This window comes from Lagenorhynchus albirostris, chromosome 10 (genome assembly GCF_949774975.1).
Source record: "Lagenorhynchus albirostris chromosome 10, mLagAlb1.1, whole genome shotgun sequence".
Taxonomy (NCBI): Eukaryota; Metazoa; Chordata; class Mammalia; order Artiodactyla; family Delphinidae; genus Lagenorhynchus; species Lagenorhynchus albirostris.
The window spans coordinates 90,421,273-90,441,320 of record NC_083104.1 but is presented as its reverse complement, the minus strand read 5'-3'; the positions used below and the strand labels follow the sequence as shown (position 1 = coordinate 90,441,320).

At 38.9% G+C, this 20,048-nt stretch overlaps 1 protein-coding gene across 10 annotated transcripts in view; it reads left to right on the top strand.

Annotated features, from left to right (window-relative positions):
• The window catches only part of RNF144B (ring finger protein 144B), a 255,843-nt gene that overhangs the window by 56,297 nt on the left and 179,498 nt on the right, over positions 1-20,048 (top strand). For all 10 annotated transcript variants that reach the window (XR_009543046.1, XR_009543045.1, XR_009543043.1 and 7 more), the window contains exon 4: positions 9,482-9,542. Coding sequence is in view for 6 of the 10 variants with exons in the window: in XM_060163605.1 (XP_060019588.1) it covers positions 9,482-9,542 (61 nt within the window). In the remaining 4 variants the exon portion in view is untranslated. The remainder of the gene's footprint in view (positions 1-9,481; positions 9,543-20,048) is intronic.

Below are 20,048 nucleotides of genomic sequence, written 5' to 3'. Positions count from 1 at the left end.
TTCATGTAGTTGCTTTCTTAGCCAGTATACCATCTAATCCTTTCAACAAACTTATAAAACTGAAGCCCAGAGTGTCTAAGTAATTTGCCCAAGAGTGCATATCTAAAAAGCAGAAGAGCTAGAATTCCAATCCAATACTTTCTGACAAATTACATGGCTTTAAGAGTAGAACTAGGTAGATAAATAGAATGCATGATAAAGGACTTGACAATTGAAAGCCCAATAGAGTGCATATATGTGTATAGATATATAGGTGTGTGGATATGTATGTATGTGGATACGTGCCTGTGTGTGTATGAATATGTGTATGTAAACACGATACATACACACACATATGCTTTGTATACAAATATATATGCTTTACATATATATATCCTTTGCTTTGTACGCAAAGCAGTCAGAAAGATGTTATAGACCATATTTAACCAATCTGCATCTGAGCGCCCTGTGTTTAGCTTATGAAATATCGGGTAAGAGGTACAATTGAGCTTGAAGTGTTTTGGGGGGAAGAATAAAAGGAATACATAATGGTTTAGAAGTTGTTCATTTTAGGAAAATCATGAAATAAATTGAATTTTTAAAATAAAAAGGCAGTATTGAATATGTACATCCTGTGGTGAGAAATGTTTACTTTTGTGTGAGTAATGGGTAGAGGAAATTAAAATGGGGAAAAATTAGGTTATCTACCAAGAATACTATTGATCTGTGCAACTTGGAAGTGGTTTTTAAAATGAGACCCAGATTTGCAGGAGCATCTTCCTATACATAAGCCTTCCAGGGAATATGCTTCTTTTTTTTTTACTGAGTGTACAATGTGCCAGGCCCTGTTCTGGGCCAGGACAGAGAGGTGAATAAGACAGTCCCAGTGCTGTCCTCCTGGAGCTTCTGATCTAGCAGGGAGACATTATACTGATAAAGAGCCAGATAATTATAAGAGGAAAAAGTGTGAGACGGAACAGGCAGCAAGAGCCGTGTCTGCCATGGAATCTTATTTAATTCATGTATGCAAAATCTATTAAACATAAATGAAGTGACGTTTCTAAACAAGCCTTTGAAAGTAATCCCAGTCTCTCTTCTAGATAAGCCTACAGGTGTCTATTTACATCTAACTAAAATTAAAGTTAGAGATTCATTCCTTTGTTTGCACTGATCACATTTTAAGTACTCAGTAGCTACATGTGGCTCGTGGCTACCAGGTTAGACAGCACAGAACAGAACATTTCCATCTTTGCAGAAAGCTCATTACACAGTGGCGTTCTAGACTTTGAATGAATGGTAACCATTCGCCATTGACATTTTGGATATCAAATGTTGGGGCTAATGTTGTACAGATGAATGAAGACAGGCCATGGTTTGTCTGAGAGATCTCTAGAACAGTCTAACTTTTCTGGTTTTCTTAGTATAGACATTCCCTGGTCATCTTCCCCTGTAGTTCTCTTCTCCTTCTTAATCCTTACTTTTCCCTCTGTTCACGTGCTCATTCACACTTCCCTAGGGCTGATTCCATTTACCCAGCTTTACTCGAAAAACAATTTTACTTTTAGGCTGCATTAAAAGCAAATAAACCCATAATGGCTCTTAAAAATGACAAAAGGATATTTGAAAAACAGAACGAAAACATACTCCAAACTAAACTATGGTACTTCTTACACTCTCCAAAGTCTGTTTCCCATTAGGTAAGTAAGAGACACTCCAGGACATTAAAGGACCATTTCTGTACTCATAGGTCTGGCTAAGAGCCTGACTGAAGATGGGCGTGAATTATAGTAATCAAATGTTCTTAATTAACTTGCCACTATTTTTTTTTTTCAGAGTAAAAAAATGTGGTGGTGGTGGTGATTGTCTCTCATTTTTGAACTGAGAAATGAGTAGGTTATAATGGAGCTATTGGTGGCTTCGACAGTTTGTATGGGACTATTCCTTTCAAAGCAAATACCTGACACACAGGAGCTTGGACTGTACCATCTCCCTTTCTGACTTGACATCAAGCTTTTCTCATATACAGTTATTATTATTCTATCACATAGCTCTTAATCTAGATATTATTGAGTATATCACAATGGGGCTTATCGACATTGTGCTCGACTGGATTCTGTCTCTATGACTGCTTCTTCCGTCATTTAAAAAAGTATTTATTTTTATAGGTAACACATAAATATACTTTGCTTGTTAAGAATAATTCTGAAAAAAAAAGCAGAATTCTGGTTAAGGCTGAGGTTCCCTTTGTGCTGCAGCTATTTATAGTACGATATATGGTTCTTCACCGTTCATTGTCTTACAAAATGCATGTAAGTCTAAAATTTTTCATCTTCAGAAGACACCTCTGAATGCTTTCCTATGTAGGTCTAGCTCACACAGTTGACTGTGCTTCATATGTGTGTCTCCTGCAAGCTGTAATGCTGCCAAATTGGCTCAGTTGTGTCTCTGCCCCTTCACTTCTATTTATTAGGAGTAGCTTCATCAGCAAAGCATTCAATGCCCAACCCAAATACTATTTATGTAAGAAACAGCAGAAAGGGCAGCTTCCCTTCAATGTCATGGAAGCTGGCGGGAGTCGGTGACTGGAGGACTTGTGCCCTAGAGGCGCAATTACTGGGACCCCGGGGGAAAAGGAAAACCTTACTTGCGTCATCTGGTACTTTCAGCTGTTGCTCAGCAGCGTTTCGAATGCACTTGATCCAGGAATCTTGTCCAACATGGAATTATGAAAGGCAGGACACAGATGGTTGGTCCTGATAGCATTTCTTCAGGCACGGCCTTTGCTTGAAGTTAGTAGCCCTGTTAAAAAGGTGATGACTCATTTAAGCAGTTTCCTTACTGTGTTAGGGAAGTAACATACCACCACAGGGAGAACCTGACCCATTTGTCTGGGCCATGTCAAATTTGAGTGGCGAGGGACTTCCCTGGTGGTGCAGTGGTTAAGAATCCGCCTGTCAGTGCAGGCGACACAGGTTCAATCCCTGGTCCGGCAAGATCCCACATGCCGCGGAGCAACTAAGCCTGTGCGCCACAACTACGGAGCCTGCGCACCCTAGAGCCCATGCGCTGCAACGAAGAGTAGCTCCCACTTGCTGCACCTAGAGAAAACCCGCATGAAGCAACAAAGACCCAACGCAGCCAAAAATAAATTTTAAAAAATACATAGTAAAAAAAAAATTGTAAGTGGAGCACATACCTACCATTACACGGCCTGAGAAGTTGAACTTCTACCCCTTGCCAGCTGGCAGTGGATGACAGGGAACAGCTTCTCACCCACCAATACTCCTTCCAAGTCCTGGGGCACTGACATGGCCTGCCTTTACTGCTGGTGCCACCGCACATACCCAGAGGATGAATGGGTGCAGCCGTTCTTGTCAAGAGTGGGAGCTCCAGATTGCTATAGGAAGGGATTTAGGGTGGGGCACTGTGGAAGGACTGGGATGGGGGGATGGAGGAGTGGAGTGCCAAGAAACTTGAAGTTATATTTGCAAAATAAACAGTTTTTACTCATATCATGTGTTTGTTTAGGGTGGCTTATGTAAAGGCTGCTGGAATTATGAGAGATCCAGTTGTTCCCCCCAAATCACCTTTAGCACTGTCTCCACTTGCCATCTTTTCATTTAACTCATTTTCCCCCCCATTATCTGAGTATGAAGCTGGGGCAGAGGAAAAATGAGGATGCACAGGCAAGTGTCCATATCGATGTTCCTGTAGTTTAAGGACCTGAATGGGAAGGGACTGAGCATGTCTATAAACAACCTTTGACTGTGTTCCCTGTTGGCTGGAGAAGAATAAAACTTTGGGGTGGCACAGGATAAAGGAATCTGCCATGCTGGAGTTAGTAGATGTTTTTGAGATTCCAAGCTGAATTTTGTCTTAGAACATATTTAAAACGTTGTTTGAGGGCCCGCACGCAGCAGCGAGGACCCAATGCAGCCAAAAATAAATAAATAAATGATTTTTTTAAAAAAAATGTATAGCTATATCATTTTTTAAAAAACTGCATATAAATGGAGAGTAATGTTTCTAAGCTTCTCCTTTAAGTAAAGGCAAATATAAGAAGACTCAGCAGCAGTGGGGTGAATGTGTCTCGTGGATGTGCACGTGGGCATATCCCTTTTACTCATTGATGGGCTGAGGGAGAGAGGCGGGGGATGATGTGGGAAGATGTACTGAGGCCTCTGCAGAACAGGTGGAAAAAGAAGAGTGAAAGCAGCCCTTTCTGAAAGATTCCTGGCCCTGGAATTCCAGGTCTCCTCCATCTTTTGCTTCCCCGATGGGCCATACCTTCCGGCTCTCAGACAATGATGCCCTCTTGTTTTTTCAGCTAGGATTTGATAGCTAGTGCGAGCTTCATTTATTGCAGTCATATGAATGGGTGGATGGGCCAGTTTTTATTTTCTGGGTTGTGATAGGAAACATTCTTAGTTTCTGTGTTAGTGTGATAGGGCACTTATCCATACGGCCAGTACTATTTCTCTTACCAGTATTTTTGCAAGTCACAGCCCTTCAAAAATTGCCAAAACCTTGACATGCTGTAATGATCAATTTCTGTGGTCAGTTTCATCTCCATATCTACTGATCTTTTGTATTCTATGTTCAGCCTGTTCCTTTCATTTTTAAGAGCAGCCATAGCAGAAGTATGATTTAAAGGGTCAAACCTAAGTAAAGTCCAGCCTATTTTTTCCCTCTTCTGTCCTGGCTTTCCAGACCTTGATGGGTAGTACATACATGAAAGCCAATCCCTAGCTTTTGTGTTTTAACCATTTTATTTTTCTAACTAAAAGCATATATTGTATTTATCAATATAATGAGAACACACTGTACTCTTAGCATTAATGCTTCTCTGGCAAGCAGGCTTCCCTGTCTGCTCTTTCTTTTCCTTTGGTTTTTGTAGGGTTAGTGTCAATGTAGGTGGCGATGTCTGCTCAAATATTATGGTCATAGTTAGTAATGGTCCACAAGGGTGTGACTTTTTGTTTCTTCTCATTTGTGGATTTTAGCTATATCCAATTAACTGTTATATATAATAGTTCTAGCACCCCACATATACGTATATTCTGAATTCCCTGCCTATGCTCTGCTGTAGGTGGAGGGGGGTGAAAAAGTGAAGACTTTCATCAGAGTAGGAACTGGGTATTGAATAAATACCCCCAGGTTCATTTTTAACAACAACAACAAAAAAGACAGTGATTGCAGGTAATTAGTAGCCTTTTGTTGTTATTATTCTGATATTATTGTTTTTGTTCTATTAAAATGAAACTGAATTTGCCTTCTCTTGGAATGAAAATTTTTTTTCTTTTTGGAAAGTTTCAATAGTGATGAGGAGAAAATGTGGTCTTTGGATAGGAGGGGAGGAAAATTTTTGTTTAACAGGTAGGTTAGTACAAATTTCAAAAGACAAATAACGAAAAATCACTTTAAATCAAGTTCAGGATTTTTTAGTAGTTGATTTGAGGGGGGAGTTCTCTCAATAGATGAGAAAATACTTAGAAATTTCTGTTTCTAAGAAATATGAGTCTGGTTAGTAATGGATTAGAACTCACTGAATAAAATAAGCCTTGTTAGTCTATATCGACCTAAATAAATAAATGAATAAACAAATACATGAGGGATAAGGGACAACTCTTACTTATAATAGAATTCTAATTAATAAATGCGGAAATGAATGATGGAAATAGAAAATCATTATTAAGCAAGTAACACAGTGATAATTATTATAGGCAAGAATTATTGATAGATACAAAAATTAGTGGGAAAATGTATGATGAAAAACAGTGTATTTGCAGAATCTCAAAATATCTCACTACAGGATACTTGCTGGTTACAAAGGGTAGAGAAATCTGGCAGATATCACCTTAATCAAGTTAAAAAGTTAACATCGACAGTAATGAGACAGATTGTCGTCATGTATCTCCTGATGACGCAACATCACTTCTGTGATATTCTTGCTAAAAATGCACAGCCTCAGCCTGATCATGAGAAGGCATCAGACAAACCCACATAGGAGAACATTGTACAAATAAGTGGCCTGGACTCTTCAAACATGTCAAGGTCATAAGAGCCAAAAACAGGCTGAGGAACTTCCATAGACTGGAGAAGGCTAAGGAGACGTGGCAACTAAATGCAAGGTGGTATCCTGAATTGGATCTTGGACTGAAAAAAAAAAAAAAGACATTAGTGGGACAGTTTGTGAAGTTTGAATATGGACTACAGATTAATTATTTTGTATCAGTGTAAATTTTATTATTTTAATAATTAACTATGGTTATGTAAGGTGTTCCCATTAGAAGTTGGGGGAATGGCGTTTAGGAACTTTATACAATTTTTTGCAACTCTTTGTAAGTCTAAAATTATTTCAAAATAAAAAGGTGTCTTGGTGTGGTTTTGAATGATTTGGAATTTGTTTGTTGGCAGGAAGAGGATAATTGAATACATAAGACACCTCATTATATATAATCTCTTTTATTATTCTCTAGGATTTTCAGTTTTGCAATCAATCTTAGTGTCCTTTTGATTTGTTTCTTTTTTCTAAGCAGTAGCCCCTTAACCTGTGGCCTGATTGAACCTTTGGTAATCATCCTAACACATTTATTTCAATTTTATAATTGTAAAGACCTCGAGCAATAGTGACTTAGCTCCAAATAGTAACAGAACCAGGAATTTAATACTCCGGATCAGCTTTTTTTTTTTTTAAACTGGGTTCAGCTTTCTCTCATCTAAAGTCAAAGTATATAAAAATATTTCAGAAAATTACCTCTAATCTATGACATCTAAAAAATGATAAGATCAAGGAATAGATCTTTTTCTAAACTTATGTGTACATATTGCCTCCTGAGTAACTTAAGTTTCTTGAAGGCAGCTTTGGTATCTCCTTCCTCTTTTGTATCCCAAGCTTCCAGCCAATGCTTTGCCTGTAATAGACTCTCAATGAGTATATGGAAAAGAAGTCCAGGAGGTAGGGGCTGGAGAATAGACTGGTGTGTTTTGTGTTAACTTTATTCCAAAAGGATCAAACCGTGAGTGTGATGAAACTAACTTTTTGTGTGAGTGAGAAGTGATGGAACTAGCTTTTTCGATCACACATTTCAATAGAAAAATTGATATACCATATTAAGACCTAATTCCATACAAACCTTTGAGCTATAAAATAATAAATAGGAGATACAAGGTAGAGTAAGAGACAAAAAGTTAGAGACCTCTGACTTCCCTGTTGGCAGTAATGTGTCCTCGGATGAAATTTATCTTTCTAATTTAAAATTAACTTCCATCACTATCATTGTTGACTTTTTACTGCATTAATTTCTGTCCTTTTTCTCATTAGAATTTCATCTGTGTCTAAAATATCTCCTGTTTGCTTTGTCTTCCATCAACTCCGTTGGACTTAGCTGTTATATAAATTGCTTGTCATTGAAAAAAATCATAATTTTTAGGGGTTGCCTTTCAGGGGTTTGAAGAAGGTCTTCATCAGTCCAGAAACTATTTTAGGTGGTGGCAGTTAGAGTACAAGACTGTCCCACAGAATCAAAGACCTCAAGTAGCTTCTTTTGGGGGGGGGGGCGTGTTGTTAAAAATAGATTTCTAGAATATCACTGAGGTCTCTCAGGCCCAGATGACATCATTCCCCAAGTACCATTGGCCCAAAAGTTAATGTCGTATTAGAGTATTTGTCCTCCACCTGCAGTGAATCAGTGACTAAGTCAAGAATTATACTCTGATTCTTAATGCCTCCGATCTCTTCACGAGCCTGTACCTTCTGTCTCCAACTCTGCATTTTATTTGAGACACCTTTGTCTTTCAGGAAAGATGTCCACATAGTATTATAACAGATGAAACAAAACTGGCTTTCAGTATGAGAAAAGCCTAACCATACTTTTAAAAGAATTATGGTAAAATACACATCATGTAAAATTAACCATGATTTTTTTTCCCAGTGATTGCTAAGGAGCTTTTATTTAAGGTGCCAGAGGAAAATGCAACATTTTCCCCCCAACCGGAAAAAATGTTATAACTAAATTTACATTTTAGGAGATTTTACTTGGCACATAGAAGACTGAACTTGCCCATTTTGTGGTTCTTCATACATTTTAGCTAACTTAGTTTAATTCATTTGCAAAATAAACAAGTTGAATTTTTTTGTGAGGGGGAGAATTAGGTTTTCATTCCCTTTTAAAATATATTTGTTAAATAACATTTTAGATGCCTCATTTTTAAGGGTTTTCTCAAAGCAGACTTCCTTCCATTAGTTGCAAGAACTTTCATCTAGATATATTTTATACCAAAAATATGTCATGTTTTACAGCTGGAATTGCCAAAGCTAAGACTGTGTCCTTTATCAACTTGCCGAATGTCTGAAAACCTAATCTAAAGTCCTTTGATTTTCTCAGTTATAAATCTTTTAAGCAATGTCAATATATTTATATGTTGACGTCAGTGGAATTATTATTTTTAGAATGCCAGTTTAAGAGCAGTTAGCTTTTCCTGCATCTGCCTTTGAAATGCAATTTAAAAATGATTAATCTGAAATGTCATTTAGTTAGATGTGAATCACTGTTTTTTCCTAGTGGCATCTGAAATGGAAGTGGGAGTCTAGCCACAAGAAATATCTCAGGCATTTCTTTTCTACCAGGGCATGGATGGCAATGAGTGATCACCGAAGGCCCCGTGAGGTGATTTTCGTCAGAAGAAATTATTTTTCTGTTGCTTAGAAAGTACTCTTTCCTAGGTGATTAATGAAGTTCTCATTTTTCCTGAGACAGTATCTACCTGATCTTAGTCTTAGCTTTTCTTAGCTTAGTCTTAGTTCTTAGATTAGAACTATAATCTTTTTTCGTTGTTAGTCACCGCAGCTACTCCCTACACTTGAATCTTCAGGCTTTGTTTAAAGAATGATGCCCAGTAGAACTATAATCTTTTAAAAATGTCTTAAGGGCTTCCCTGGTGGCGCAGTGGTTGAGAGTCCGCCTGCCGATGCAGGGGACACAGGTTCATGCCCCGGTCGGGGAAGATCCCACATGCTGCGGAGCGGCTGGGCCCATGAGCCATGGCCGCTGAGCCTGTGTGTCTGGAGCCTGTGCTCTGCAACGGGAGAGGCCACAACAGTGAGAGGCCCGCGTACTGCAAAAAAATAAATAAATAATAAAAATAAAAATGTCTTAAAAGAGAAGAGGAGCATCATTTGTATACGTGCCCAGATAATTTGGGAAGTCCAAAAATTTGGTTGTCTGGTCTTGTTAGATGCTGATAAAAGAACAGGAGGTGATCCCTGAGTTCTGTAACTGATGCCTTGAGCAGCGAATCCTAGCCATGGCAGAGGACCGGGGATGATTTGGGAATTGCTGCTTCTGTTACTGCATGAACAGTATAAGGAAAAAGAAGTTTGTGGACAGCTGGTATAGAGAGGATACAGTAAGCCAAACAAGAAAAAGGGATCATAAAAAGACTGGTAACTCAGGGCTCTGTGATGACTGAAATCTCACCTTTTAAATGTCTCTGCTTTCAGATTGCCTGTTTGGTATCTGTGGATCAGTTTCAGCTTTATCAGCGGTTAAAATCTGAACGAGGTATGTAAACACTCTTCTTTTTATCCTGATGGTGAATGTGACCATCTTAACCCTAACCTGTGTGGAAGATTAAGGCAGCTGTGAGCTGTCAGAAAAGCCACCAGGGTACTCAGAAAAAGACAAACGGTAATTGCAACATAAAATTTCAACTTTCTCAGCCACAGCCAGGAAAAAAAAAATGCAGACTGGCAGGAAACAGAACTTTCCTTATGTTGGTTGTTTTGTATTTTTAATTGGGCTCACGTGAGAGAAGTTCTGCAAAAGTTGGGTAGTTTCACAATAACAGTACGACAAAGAAAGTGACCCTCATAATGGGTTTTACCACCAACTTCCCTGCTCGTGAAGATCACTTCAAAACATTCATCCATCCAAACATTTTCACTGCTCATTGTAATAGTCACCGTTTGTTCTTATTCAGTCAGAGTGATGGCTGAGTAATCATTCTAATGCTATTTCCAATGTATTGGACTAATTTTCTTTCTGACTTTAGACTTGGGGTAATTTATATAGCTTTTCTATTTGTACTGCCTTTTTATCTGTAGGAATTATTTTTTGGTGTACTTTTCCATATCTGAGAAGTAGAAGAAAATTGTTTCCTCTGGAACTCATAGGCCTCGTTGAGTATATAAAATCAACTCTAATCTAGCATGAATGTACAGTTTCCTGATTGCTACCTTTTTAATCTGGATTAATAAAGTCTAGAGGTAAGAGGGTAGGGGAAGAAATGAACATTTTTTTTTAATGTGCCAGTAAATTTGGTAAACAATTTATCTCATTTAATTTTTGCAATTACCCTGACAGATAATTCTTACATGAAAAAATAAAAAAGAGCATGTGGAGCATAAAGGGGGTAAGAATAGGAATATTCGCAGGAGAATCGCAGGATGGCATTCACTACCTTTGACCAAAGTTTGGTTCAGTCTCACAGGCTTATTTTTTTCAGCAAGCCAAAAACAGATTCATCTCTCATGGGTATATCATTTAACTAAATTTATAAGACTGATATATGGAGTTTATTTAAAAATTCTTGGACTGCATTACTTGAATTACATTTTTGCCCTATAGGAAGCTGCAAAAAGGATGTTGTGGAACATAGAATCAGAACCAGAAGAGTCAAATGAATTTTAGGTTTAATGGATGAAGACATAGCCTGATATGCCATCTACACTGTCCTATGTAGATTCTGAGCTAACTAGAGGAATTAATGATGGGGTAGTTTATATTGACCCTCCCTAATCCATCCACGTGGGCTGATTAGGTTGAGCATTATAACATCAGATGCTGATGAATGGTATCAGACATCTGCCCTGCCATTTTCCCACTTTATCCCAATATCCTCCATTATAAAAATAAATTGCTGCTGGAACCTAGGCATTAACCCCATGGATGGATGTGGCTGGTAGCAGTGCCATGATGTGAGGGCTCTTACCTGGAGAAAGTCAAAGGAGTTAGGCTGGATTTTCAGACTTCTTAAATGGTGAGACCTGTCAGTCTCACCAGTCCCACTCAGTAACCAGGGCTCAGCCCGTTTATAGGGTTCCCTTGCCCCAGATGCATCTCTCCTCCAGACCATCGACCTCCTCCCCACCCACCCATTGCCCCTTCTTGTCAGTAGCAGGCCTTATTCCTCATTGTTTACAAACATTTTATTAAATAAAATGTCTTTTGCAATTAATTAGGCAGATTCTAATAGTATTAGGAATTAAAACTTTCTGTGAGTTGGTTCTCACTGATGAGTATGAATTTTTAGTGTATTCTAAAAATAGTGACTGAGCGCCTGTGTAGGGATGCAGGCTCCGCCCCTTACTAGCTGTGTGACCTTAATTTCTGTACCTCAGTGTTTAACCTGTAAAATGTGGATATTAATAGTCCCTATACCACGCGGTTCAGAGGAGGATTAAATGAATTAATACATATAAAACACTTTCTTGAGTACTTCCTGTGTCTCAGTGTTCAAAATATTAGGTTGTTGGTAATAAAAATGCTAATAACTTAAAGTATATTCACTGTTCTGCTTCTATTCCCTTTTTTCTAAGATGAGACAGTCATAACATTCTCTAGGAGATATCCTCATATTGAAATAGATGTTATGATTGTCTTGTTGTCAATGGGATTAGAACACTTGAAATTAATTGGCCACATCCATTTTTTTGGTATTGTACATTCTGTGAGTTTGGAAAAATTTATGATGATATGTATCTACCAATGCAGTATCATACAGAGTAGTTTCACTGCCCTGAAAAATCCTCTGTGCTCTGCCTGTTTGTCCCTTCCTCCCCCTTAACCCCTGGCAACCACTGATCTTTTTACTGTCTTCATAATTTTGCCCTTTCCAGAATGTTATATAATTGCAGTCAAACAGTATGTAGCCTTCTCAGATTGGCTTCTTTCGCTTAGTAATATGCAGGTAAGTGCCCTATCCATCTTTACAATAGGAATAGCCTTGTCCTATGCAAGGTGCACATGGAAGATTATTGGCCAGGACTCTTACTCTGCCCCGGATAGTGCTTGGATAGATGCTACCACACTTTGCCTTGTGACTTGGACTTTTCGAGGTTCTTGTTTTCAGCCCTGCTTCTGACTGTCTTATTTCTTCATTAGATGTGATAATATTTTCAGTCTGGTTACAAGTTAAGCAGGTTTTGGAGTCAGTCTTTTTTTATAGGTGGTCTTCCATATCTCTGATGCATTATAGATCAAATAGTTTTACTCATACATGGAATTTATTTTTTCTCGCAAGTTCTAGGCAGATGCCCCATACAGATGCCATGAATTGACAACTGATTTTATTATTCATATTTTATAGATGAAGAAACTGAAAATTGGAGAGATTGAGACTTGCTTAGGACCACATAGGTGTGTCCAAGCTTCCTCATCTATAAAATTTTTTGAATTCTATAATTTTTTATTGTAAAATAAATACAACATAAAATTTACCACTTCACCATCTTAGGTGTACAATTCAATGGCATTAAGAACATTCACAATGTTGTGCAGCCATCACCACCATCCACTTGCTAAACTTTTATCACCCCAAGCAGAAACCCTATAACAATTAAACAATAATTTTCCATTCCCCTCTTCTCCCAGCCCCTGATAAGCTCTAATCTACTTTCTGTCCTGTGAATTTGCAGTCTAGACATTTCATAGTGGAATCATACAGTATTTTCCTTTTGTGTCTGGCTTATTTCACTTAGTATGATGTTTTGAAGGTTCGTCCACGTTGTAGCATGTATCAGAACTTCTTTTTATGGCTAAGTAATATTCCATTGTGTACATATACCGCATTTTGTTTATCCATTCATCTGTTGATGGACACCTGGCTTGTTTCCACCTTTTGGTTTTTGCAAATAATGCTACAGTGAACATCGGGGTACAATCCCTACTTTCAATTCTTTTGGGTACGTAGCTAGCAGTGGAATTGCTGGGTCATATGGCAATTGTATGTTTAGTTTTTGAGGAACTGCCAAACTGTAAAACTCTGTAATTTAATTAGACATTTATACTATTGTAAAGGATGGAAGTGTTTTTTAATTTATTTTTTATTTAAAAAGAATTTTTTGGCTGCATTGGTTCTTTGTTGCTGCATGTGTGCTTTCTCTAGTTGCAGCGAGTGGAGGCTACTCTTTGTTGTGGTGCACAGGCTTCTCGTTGCGGTGGCTTCTCTTGTTGCAGAGCACGGGCTCTAGGCGTGCAGGCTTCAGTAGTTGCAGCACGCGTGCTCTAGGCACGGCACGTGGGCCCTAGAGCGCACGGGCATCAGTAGTTGTGGTGCGCGGGCTCAGTCCCTGTGGCTCGCAGGCTCTAGAGCACATGGGCTTAGTTGCCCCGTGGCCTGTGGGATCTTCCTGGACCAGGGCTCGAACCCGTGTCCCCTGCATTGGCAGGCAGATTCTTAACCACTGCACCACCAAGGTAGTCCCGTATGGAAGTATTTTAAATTTGGAAATTTGTTAAATCTGATGATGATTTGGTTCAACTTCCTCATTTTATAAAAAAGGAAACTGAGACCCAGAGGCGTTTTGATCTTAGGTGATTTTGGAAGGCAATTTGTACTCATGTAATTCTTCCTCAGCATCCATTATAAATAATTATTATTAGAAAATAGACATTCCAAGTAAGAATAAGTTTAATAACATTCCAAGTAAGAATAATTCTTAATTCCAAGTAAGAATTAAGTAAATGCAGTTTACTTCATAGGAATAATCTTTATCTAAATTGTATACCTCCGTTTTACATAATAGACTTCGCATTCACCTCTAACTCAACACTTACCAGCTAGGTGACTTTGAGGTCTATGTCATGAACATATTTTATGTGGAACTCTTTAAGAGGGGATCTTGAGATGTATTAAATACTAATATTATGAATGGGTTAAATGACTAACTGGTGGAAACTAAAACTCATTGGCTGGACTCAGATAGAATTGGAGAGATTGTTTTTACTCTGAAAAAAATGTAGAATCAGATTAGTGGCAGCTCTATATCTTAGTAAGAAAAATTATCATTAGTTTTGTCCAATTCTTATTGCCTACCAAGTTCTTTTTTAGTTTGTCATCCAGTGTTTTAGTTTTCTTCTACATTATGTTACATATATGATTAGCTTGTCTTCTGTGTCTTTGTTTTCATCTGCATCTTTGTGGGGAAAATCTTTTGAACAGAAATGGTCCCAAATCACCACTCTGTTTACACAAAGCAGAGAAGTGTCAACTTGGCATTGATTCTGTGGATTCTGTGAATCCACTTTTCATCCATCTGTGATTTTTCCATTGGCTACTGCTGTGTTTGTGGGTTTTCTGTGTCTCTCTTCCAGTATTAACAAAGAAAAGGGAATACTGAGTTTGGCATGTGTTAGTGATTATTGCTTTACTCTCTTCTGGTTCTCAAAGCACATGTCTGATTATTAAGGCTAGAATTTTGTTTGTCTCTTGTTTCCAGAACCTACTTTTTCAAATTAGTTTTTTGGAAAGTTGGGTTAAGATTATGCATCTCTAGTCCTTAAGAGTTTTTTTCTAATTTTCGTGATCCTTTTTATTTACTGTAACTGCAAGTTGCTTCAGTTCCTTGGTGAGTGAATGTGTCTGTTCTTGGATATTTGTATAGTTACCAAGTGGCTAGAGACTCTTACAAATGGTTTAAATGCCATTATTGTTCTCCTTCATAAAAAAAGTGAATACAATAGGGCTTTATTTTCCTGTTATCATCCGTTAATCCTACTGTATTCATTCATGTATTCAATATGTACTTATTTATGTACTGAGTATCTGTGTGTGCCAGGTGCAATTCCAGATGTGGCTTCAAGCTATGGTTCCATTTTTCTTTGAAAGCTCTTTTGTTCTCAGCATTTTTCACAAAAAGCCTGCTGTCTTTTTTTTAGAAAAAAATAATTAATTAATTTTGGCTGCGTTGGGTCTTCGCTGCTGTGTGTGGGCAAGGGGGGCTACTCTTGGTTCTGGTGCGTGGGCTTCTCACTGCAGTGGCTTCTCTTGTTGTGGAGCACGAGCTCTAGGTGCGTGGGCTCAGTAGTTGTGGCACGTGGGCTCAGTAGTTGTGGCACACGGGCTTAGTTGCTCTGTGGCATGTGGGATCTTCCTGGACCAGGGATCGAACCCATGTCCCCTGCATTGGCAGGCAGATTCTTAACCACTGCGCCACCAGGGAAGTCCCTACAAAAGCCTCCTTTCATTTTGAGCCTTAACATTTATGAGACGGCTCTTCAAATTTCATCTTGCTCTTGCATTTGCCCTTGGTGAGATACTCCCACTCCATCATTCTATCTAATTATTAAGGTCTTATCTCACCAGAGCTCCTGTGTAGCTATTTGGTTTCTTTTAGTGTTTTTACTTTTTAAGACTGGGTGATACTAAATGACTTTATCATGAGTTCAGTTTTATTTTTTAACACCTCCCATCTCTCATTAGTCACCTTCCTTTTCATAGTTTCTGATCACAAGCTCATTCTTATCATCTGTGTGTGTGTGTTTTCTTTTTAAGCCTGATTTTCTGGTGTTTTGTGGTAAATGTATGACTAATTCTAGGGTTTCCTTCCCAAGCTATTCTGTGCTTTCAGGTGGTAACACTTTCTCCTTGGCTTCACACTTCTTCAACTTTACCATCCCGTTCATTTTGTTGATCAGTTTTAAACCTAACACAGCACCCTCTAGATGTTACAGCTCTCCTCTGAAAAACTGAAGTGTCTGCAAGAAAAGACATTTATTAGCAAGTTGGGTGAGATTTCTAAAGGGACCTGAATAAGAGGCACAGTGTTCATAAGTGTTTTCCTCTTCCTCTCTGCAAGTCCATCTCCTCATCTATAAAATGGGGATAGTAATGGAATGATGGTCCCAGAGCTGCTGTAGAGAATAAATGAGTTAATATTGTGTATGTCACAGAGTGCACTCAATGAATTATTATGCCATTATTGTTATTCTTCTTGTTATTCATCACTACCACCCCCAAATCTTGTTCCCAGTTTTCTAAACTAAACTAAGAAAGAATCTTCCAGAACCCAGATCATGTCTTGGAGTGAGTGCACAATAATATCACTCTGTTTTCTTTTCATCTTAATTCAGATCTTTTTCAGTGTGTTTCCTTCCTTCTTGTCCTAGATTCTAGAGAGTTGTATAGAAATTTGATAATCAAGGCAAATTCCTTACCCCACCTATCATATCAGTTTCCTTCATACAGTATATTCTTACTCAAAGTGTCAATCCGCCTTCTCTGAACACCTCCAAGGAGATTGTGACTTGCTGAGATGGAGCATTCAGAGTTGCTGCTTCAAAGAGAAAAGATTCCCATGGTGATGGGGGGGATTGAAATCTATTTAATAACATGATTGTGTTTTTACATAAATAATGGTGTTCTAGGAGTAAAAAGGCCTGATCCCGTCACATACTCACTAACCATGTGTTATGCAGACTCCTAACTTCTGTTGGTCTCAATATAACAGTGTTAGACTAGATAACCTCAAAAGTTGTTTCCAAGTTTGAAATGCTGTGGTTCTCATCAACTATCTTGAGAGCAACCCCTCTGCTGATGGCCACCTCTGTTTGGGTATTTACTGTAGCAGATGTTAATTCCAATCAGTTTAGTTTAATTGCATTTTAACTATCTGCAGAAGACCTTTGTTCTTTGAGATAGTAGAAAGCAAATTAATTTTGGCATAATTAAAAATGCAGTGGGTTGTAAAAGTTAAAACAGTTTGATTTAGGTCAGCCGATAATTAAATTAGCTTGAGTGCATGGCATTTCCCACAATAATAAACGTGCCTCCGATGTCTTTTTTGGTACAGCCTCACAATGGTAGAAGATGGCAGAAAAACAACTTGTGTTAGCTGAGAAAATATCTAGCCGAATAAAAAGTAAGCTTCACATATCTAGTTCCAGGTGGGAAAACCAAGGGTCTGGAGTTTAGTTTTTGAAAGCTGAAAACAGTTATTGGGGTCAGACGTGGTCTGTAGGTTTCATGACAGTTTTATTTTCTTGGAATGTGTCTATGTCCTAATAATTGTCAGAGTATAGAAGTAGAAAATAGTTTTAAATAGCGTTTCCTGCCTTATGTAATTTACATGAAGAAGCAGAATCTGAAGATCAAATAGTGGGGCTTTTCTTCAGTAATCAATTCTAATTTTCATAAGTAAATTCCAGTTCAAGTCTGTGACTTCGTCTGTCTCAGATGTAAGTATGTTACAATTAATCACTTTTCAATCATGTCCATATTAAAGTGTTGAGGGTACTGTTCTCTTTTTCTAGATTTCTGAGCTTTGCCCCATCTCAAAGCTGCAGAAAGTTTTCATCACTGCTGATACAGAAGAAATTATTTGAATATGCATCAGTTCTTTTTTTTTTTTTTTTCCATCTTTGGAATAGAAATTGGGAGGAGGAAGAAACTGAACCTTAAATGTTTTGAATAATGTGCATTTTGTTTATCTACATAATAACTGTGTTTCCTGAGCCCAAAGCCAGGAGGTAGACTTGAATTCACAGTAATAGTAATAAAAAGTGTTTCAGAAAGTCCTCCGTTCAACCCGGGGGCTCTCCTTCCCTTCAAACTCCTCTCAGATGATGGGTGTGGAGGAGAAGACAGCTCTTGTTCGTGGGATAGCGATTTGGCTACCACCTGGTATCCATTAATATGTTCCTTTTTGGCTTGGCTTCTGGGAAGTCCTGTTAGCTGCCGGGGCTGCCAATTTCTGATGGCTCTTCAGCTTTTTTCACCTTTTCTACCACTCTGGCTTCTAGGCCCCGCTTGTGGTATACTCTGTTACCTAAGGTATATGAAGCAAAATGGTGCTCTTAATGGCACATTGGAATGTTAATAATTAAAAAAAAGCAAGACAACTCTTTTAGCTTCTTTCGACTTTTACTTGTAGCTGCTTTTCTGGGAGCCAGGCTGAAGGATAATGTGAAGGACAGGTGCCATATTGTATTCAGATCCCTTTTCAGTGTAACCTGGCCAGAATTGTATGTCTAGATCCCTGTTCTGTTGTGGGAAGCTCTTCTCCAAGAGACTCCAAGATGCCCTATACAAATATCTCTCTGAAGAGCTGTGTCTGTTCTCTGAAAATATCTAGACGCAGGGCTGAACAATATAGAACCTTGCCATAGATGCTTTCATTATCTTTTATTACCATAGGGAATTGATCTACAGATACTTTTTTTTGTTTTGTTTTGCGGTACGCGGGCCTCTCACTGTTGTGGCCTCTCCCACTGCGGAGCACAGGCTCCGGACACGCAGGCTCAGCGGCCATGGCTCACGGGCCCAGCCGCTCCGCGGTATGTGGGATCTTCCCGGACCGGGGCACGAACCCGCGTCCGCTGCATCGGCAGGCGGACTCTCGACCACTGCGCCACCAGGGAAGCCCTACAGATACTATTTCTTACATTGCTTCACTCATTTACTCAATGAATACTATGTTCCAGGTACGTGTCTAGGTCAGTAGCTGTCAACTGGGTGACTACATCCAACTGCATCTCTACCAGGAAATCTTGACAGTTTCACCTTCAAACTATGCTCCACATTTTTAGTACTTCCACTTCTAACGTGTATCATCTGGGGTTAGATGACTGCAATAGCCTCTTACTAGATCTCTGTGCTGCCACTTCGTTCAGCTACCACCTATTTTTCCTACAGTAGCCAGAATAATCTTCTAAAAGTGGAAGTCATATCACAGCACTCCCCTGATCAAATGGCCTTCTCCTCCAGTGGCTTCTCACCACGTTTAGGCCTTATCATCATCATCTGCGACCAGACCCTTGACGACTATCCCCAGATTATTTCCTGTGATGCTCCCCTCTGCTTACTTAGCTCCGTGTAAGACTGGACTGCCTTATTACATGTGTAAATCCCTTCTTTTGCATTATTTGGATAAAAGTTGGAAATCTTTCAGACCAAAAACCATGTGTAGGTTGGCTACGTATTCACGGTTCTCACTTATAGACTTAAATGTGATTTTTAAAATTGCACAGCTATAAAAAACCCTCAAAAACAGAAGTGATGTTTGCTCAGTATCATCTGGTTCTTACAAATGTTAACAGTCCCAAAGGCTTATCTTTCCCAATTCTAACCAAATTAATACTGTAGTCACCCAGTTGAAAGAGTAGAAAGTGTGCATTTGAGCTGAGCCGTCTCTGTCATGAATCAAAAATAGAGAAGGCAGAGAGAAAAACACATTAAGTATTCTTCGTGTCTTCAGGCCCAGAAACACCAATGTACCTTTTCTTCTCATTCAGAAATGTCCATCATGAATTTCTGCAGCGTGTGGCTGTTTGACTATAAGGGAGAAATCTCTGCGGTCCCGTCTGTACATCCAGTAAGAGAAATTGAGTCACTACTCCTTTGAATACTCATTCCCTAACTCCTTGCTAACTTAGTTTGCTCCTTACTTTAACATAGAAATATAAACTGAGAGGACTTTAATGAATTTGGCTAGATTGCCCCCACCCCATCCCCAACCCTCCTACTCACCAGGATAGTCATTTACTCTGCCTTTAATGGTTTATCAAGAAGGCAATAATGACACACCTTTTTCGGCAAGTATCTTTTACATAAGCAGAGCAGTATTTAAAAGTTGTAGGACACGCTCAAGTACCTGTGTAAAAAAAAAAAATCTGTGCCCCAAAACAAACGTTCCATAAACAAAAGATACTGTATTGCTACTGTGGGTACCTCCTGTATGGATAGATGTTTCTCCAGGCTTTAATCATGTGATTCTAACTAGCAGGACTTTCTTTTTATTGAAATTATTTAAAAGGGAGGCTTCTCCCGTTTGAGAGAAGTCATTGGTTTAAATTAGTAGATATCTGGTCTTCCTTTTCTCCCCGAGCCCCCTACATTTATAAAAGGACATTTTTTGATCCGCTGGGATGGAGGGGAATATAGTGAATGCATCCCATCTGATGGTACTGATTGGCCTAGTGAGGGGGGCTTGGAAGCCTGCTAGGGAGACCCAGAAACACCTCCTTGTGGTGTGCTGTGTTTCTAAGTGGAACCTAAGCCTGTCCTCTAGG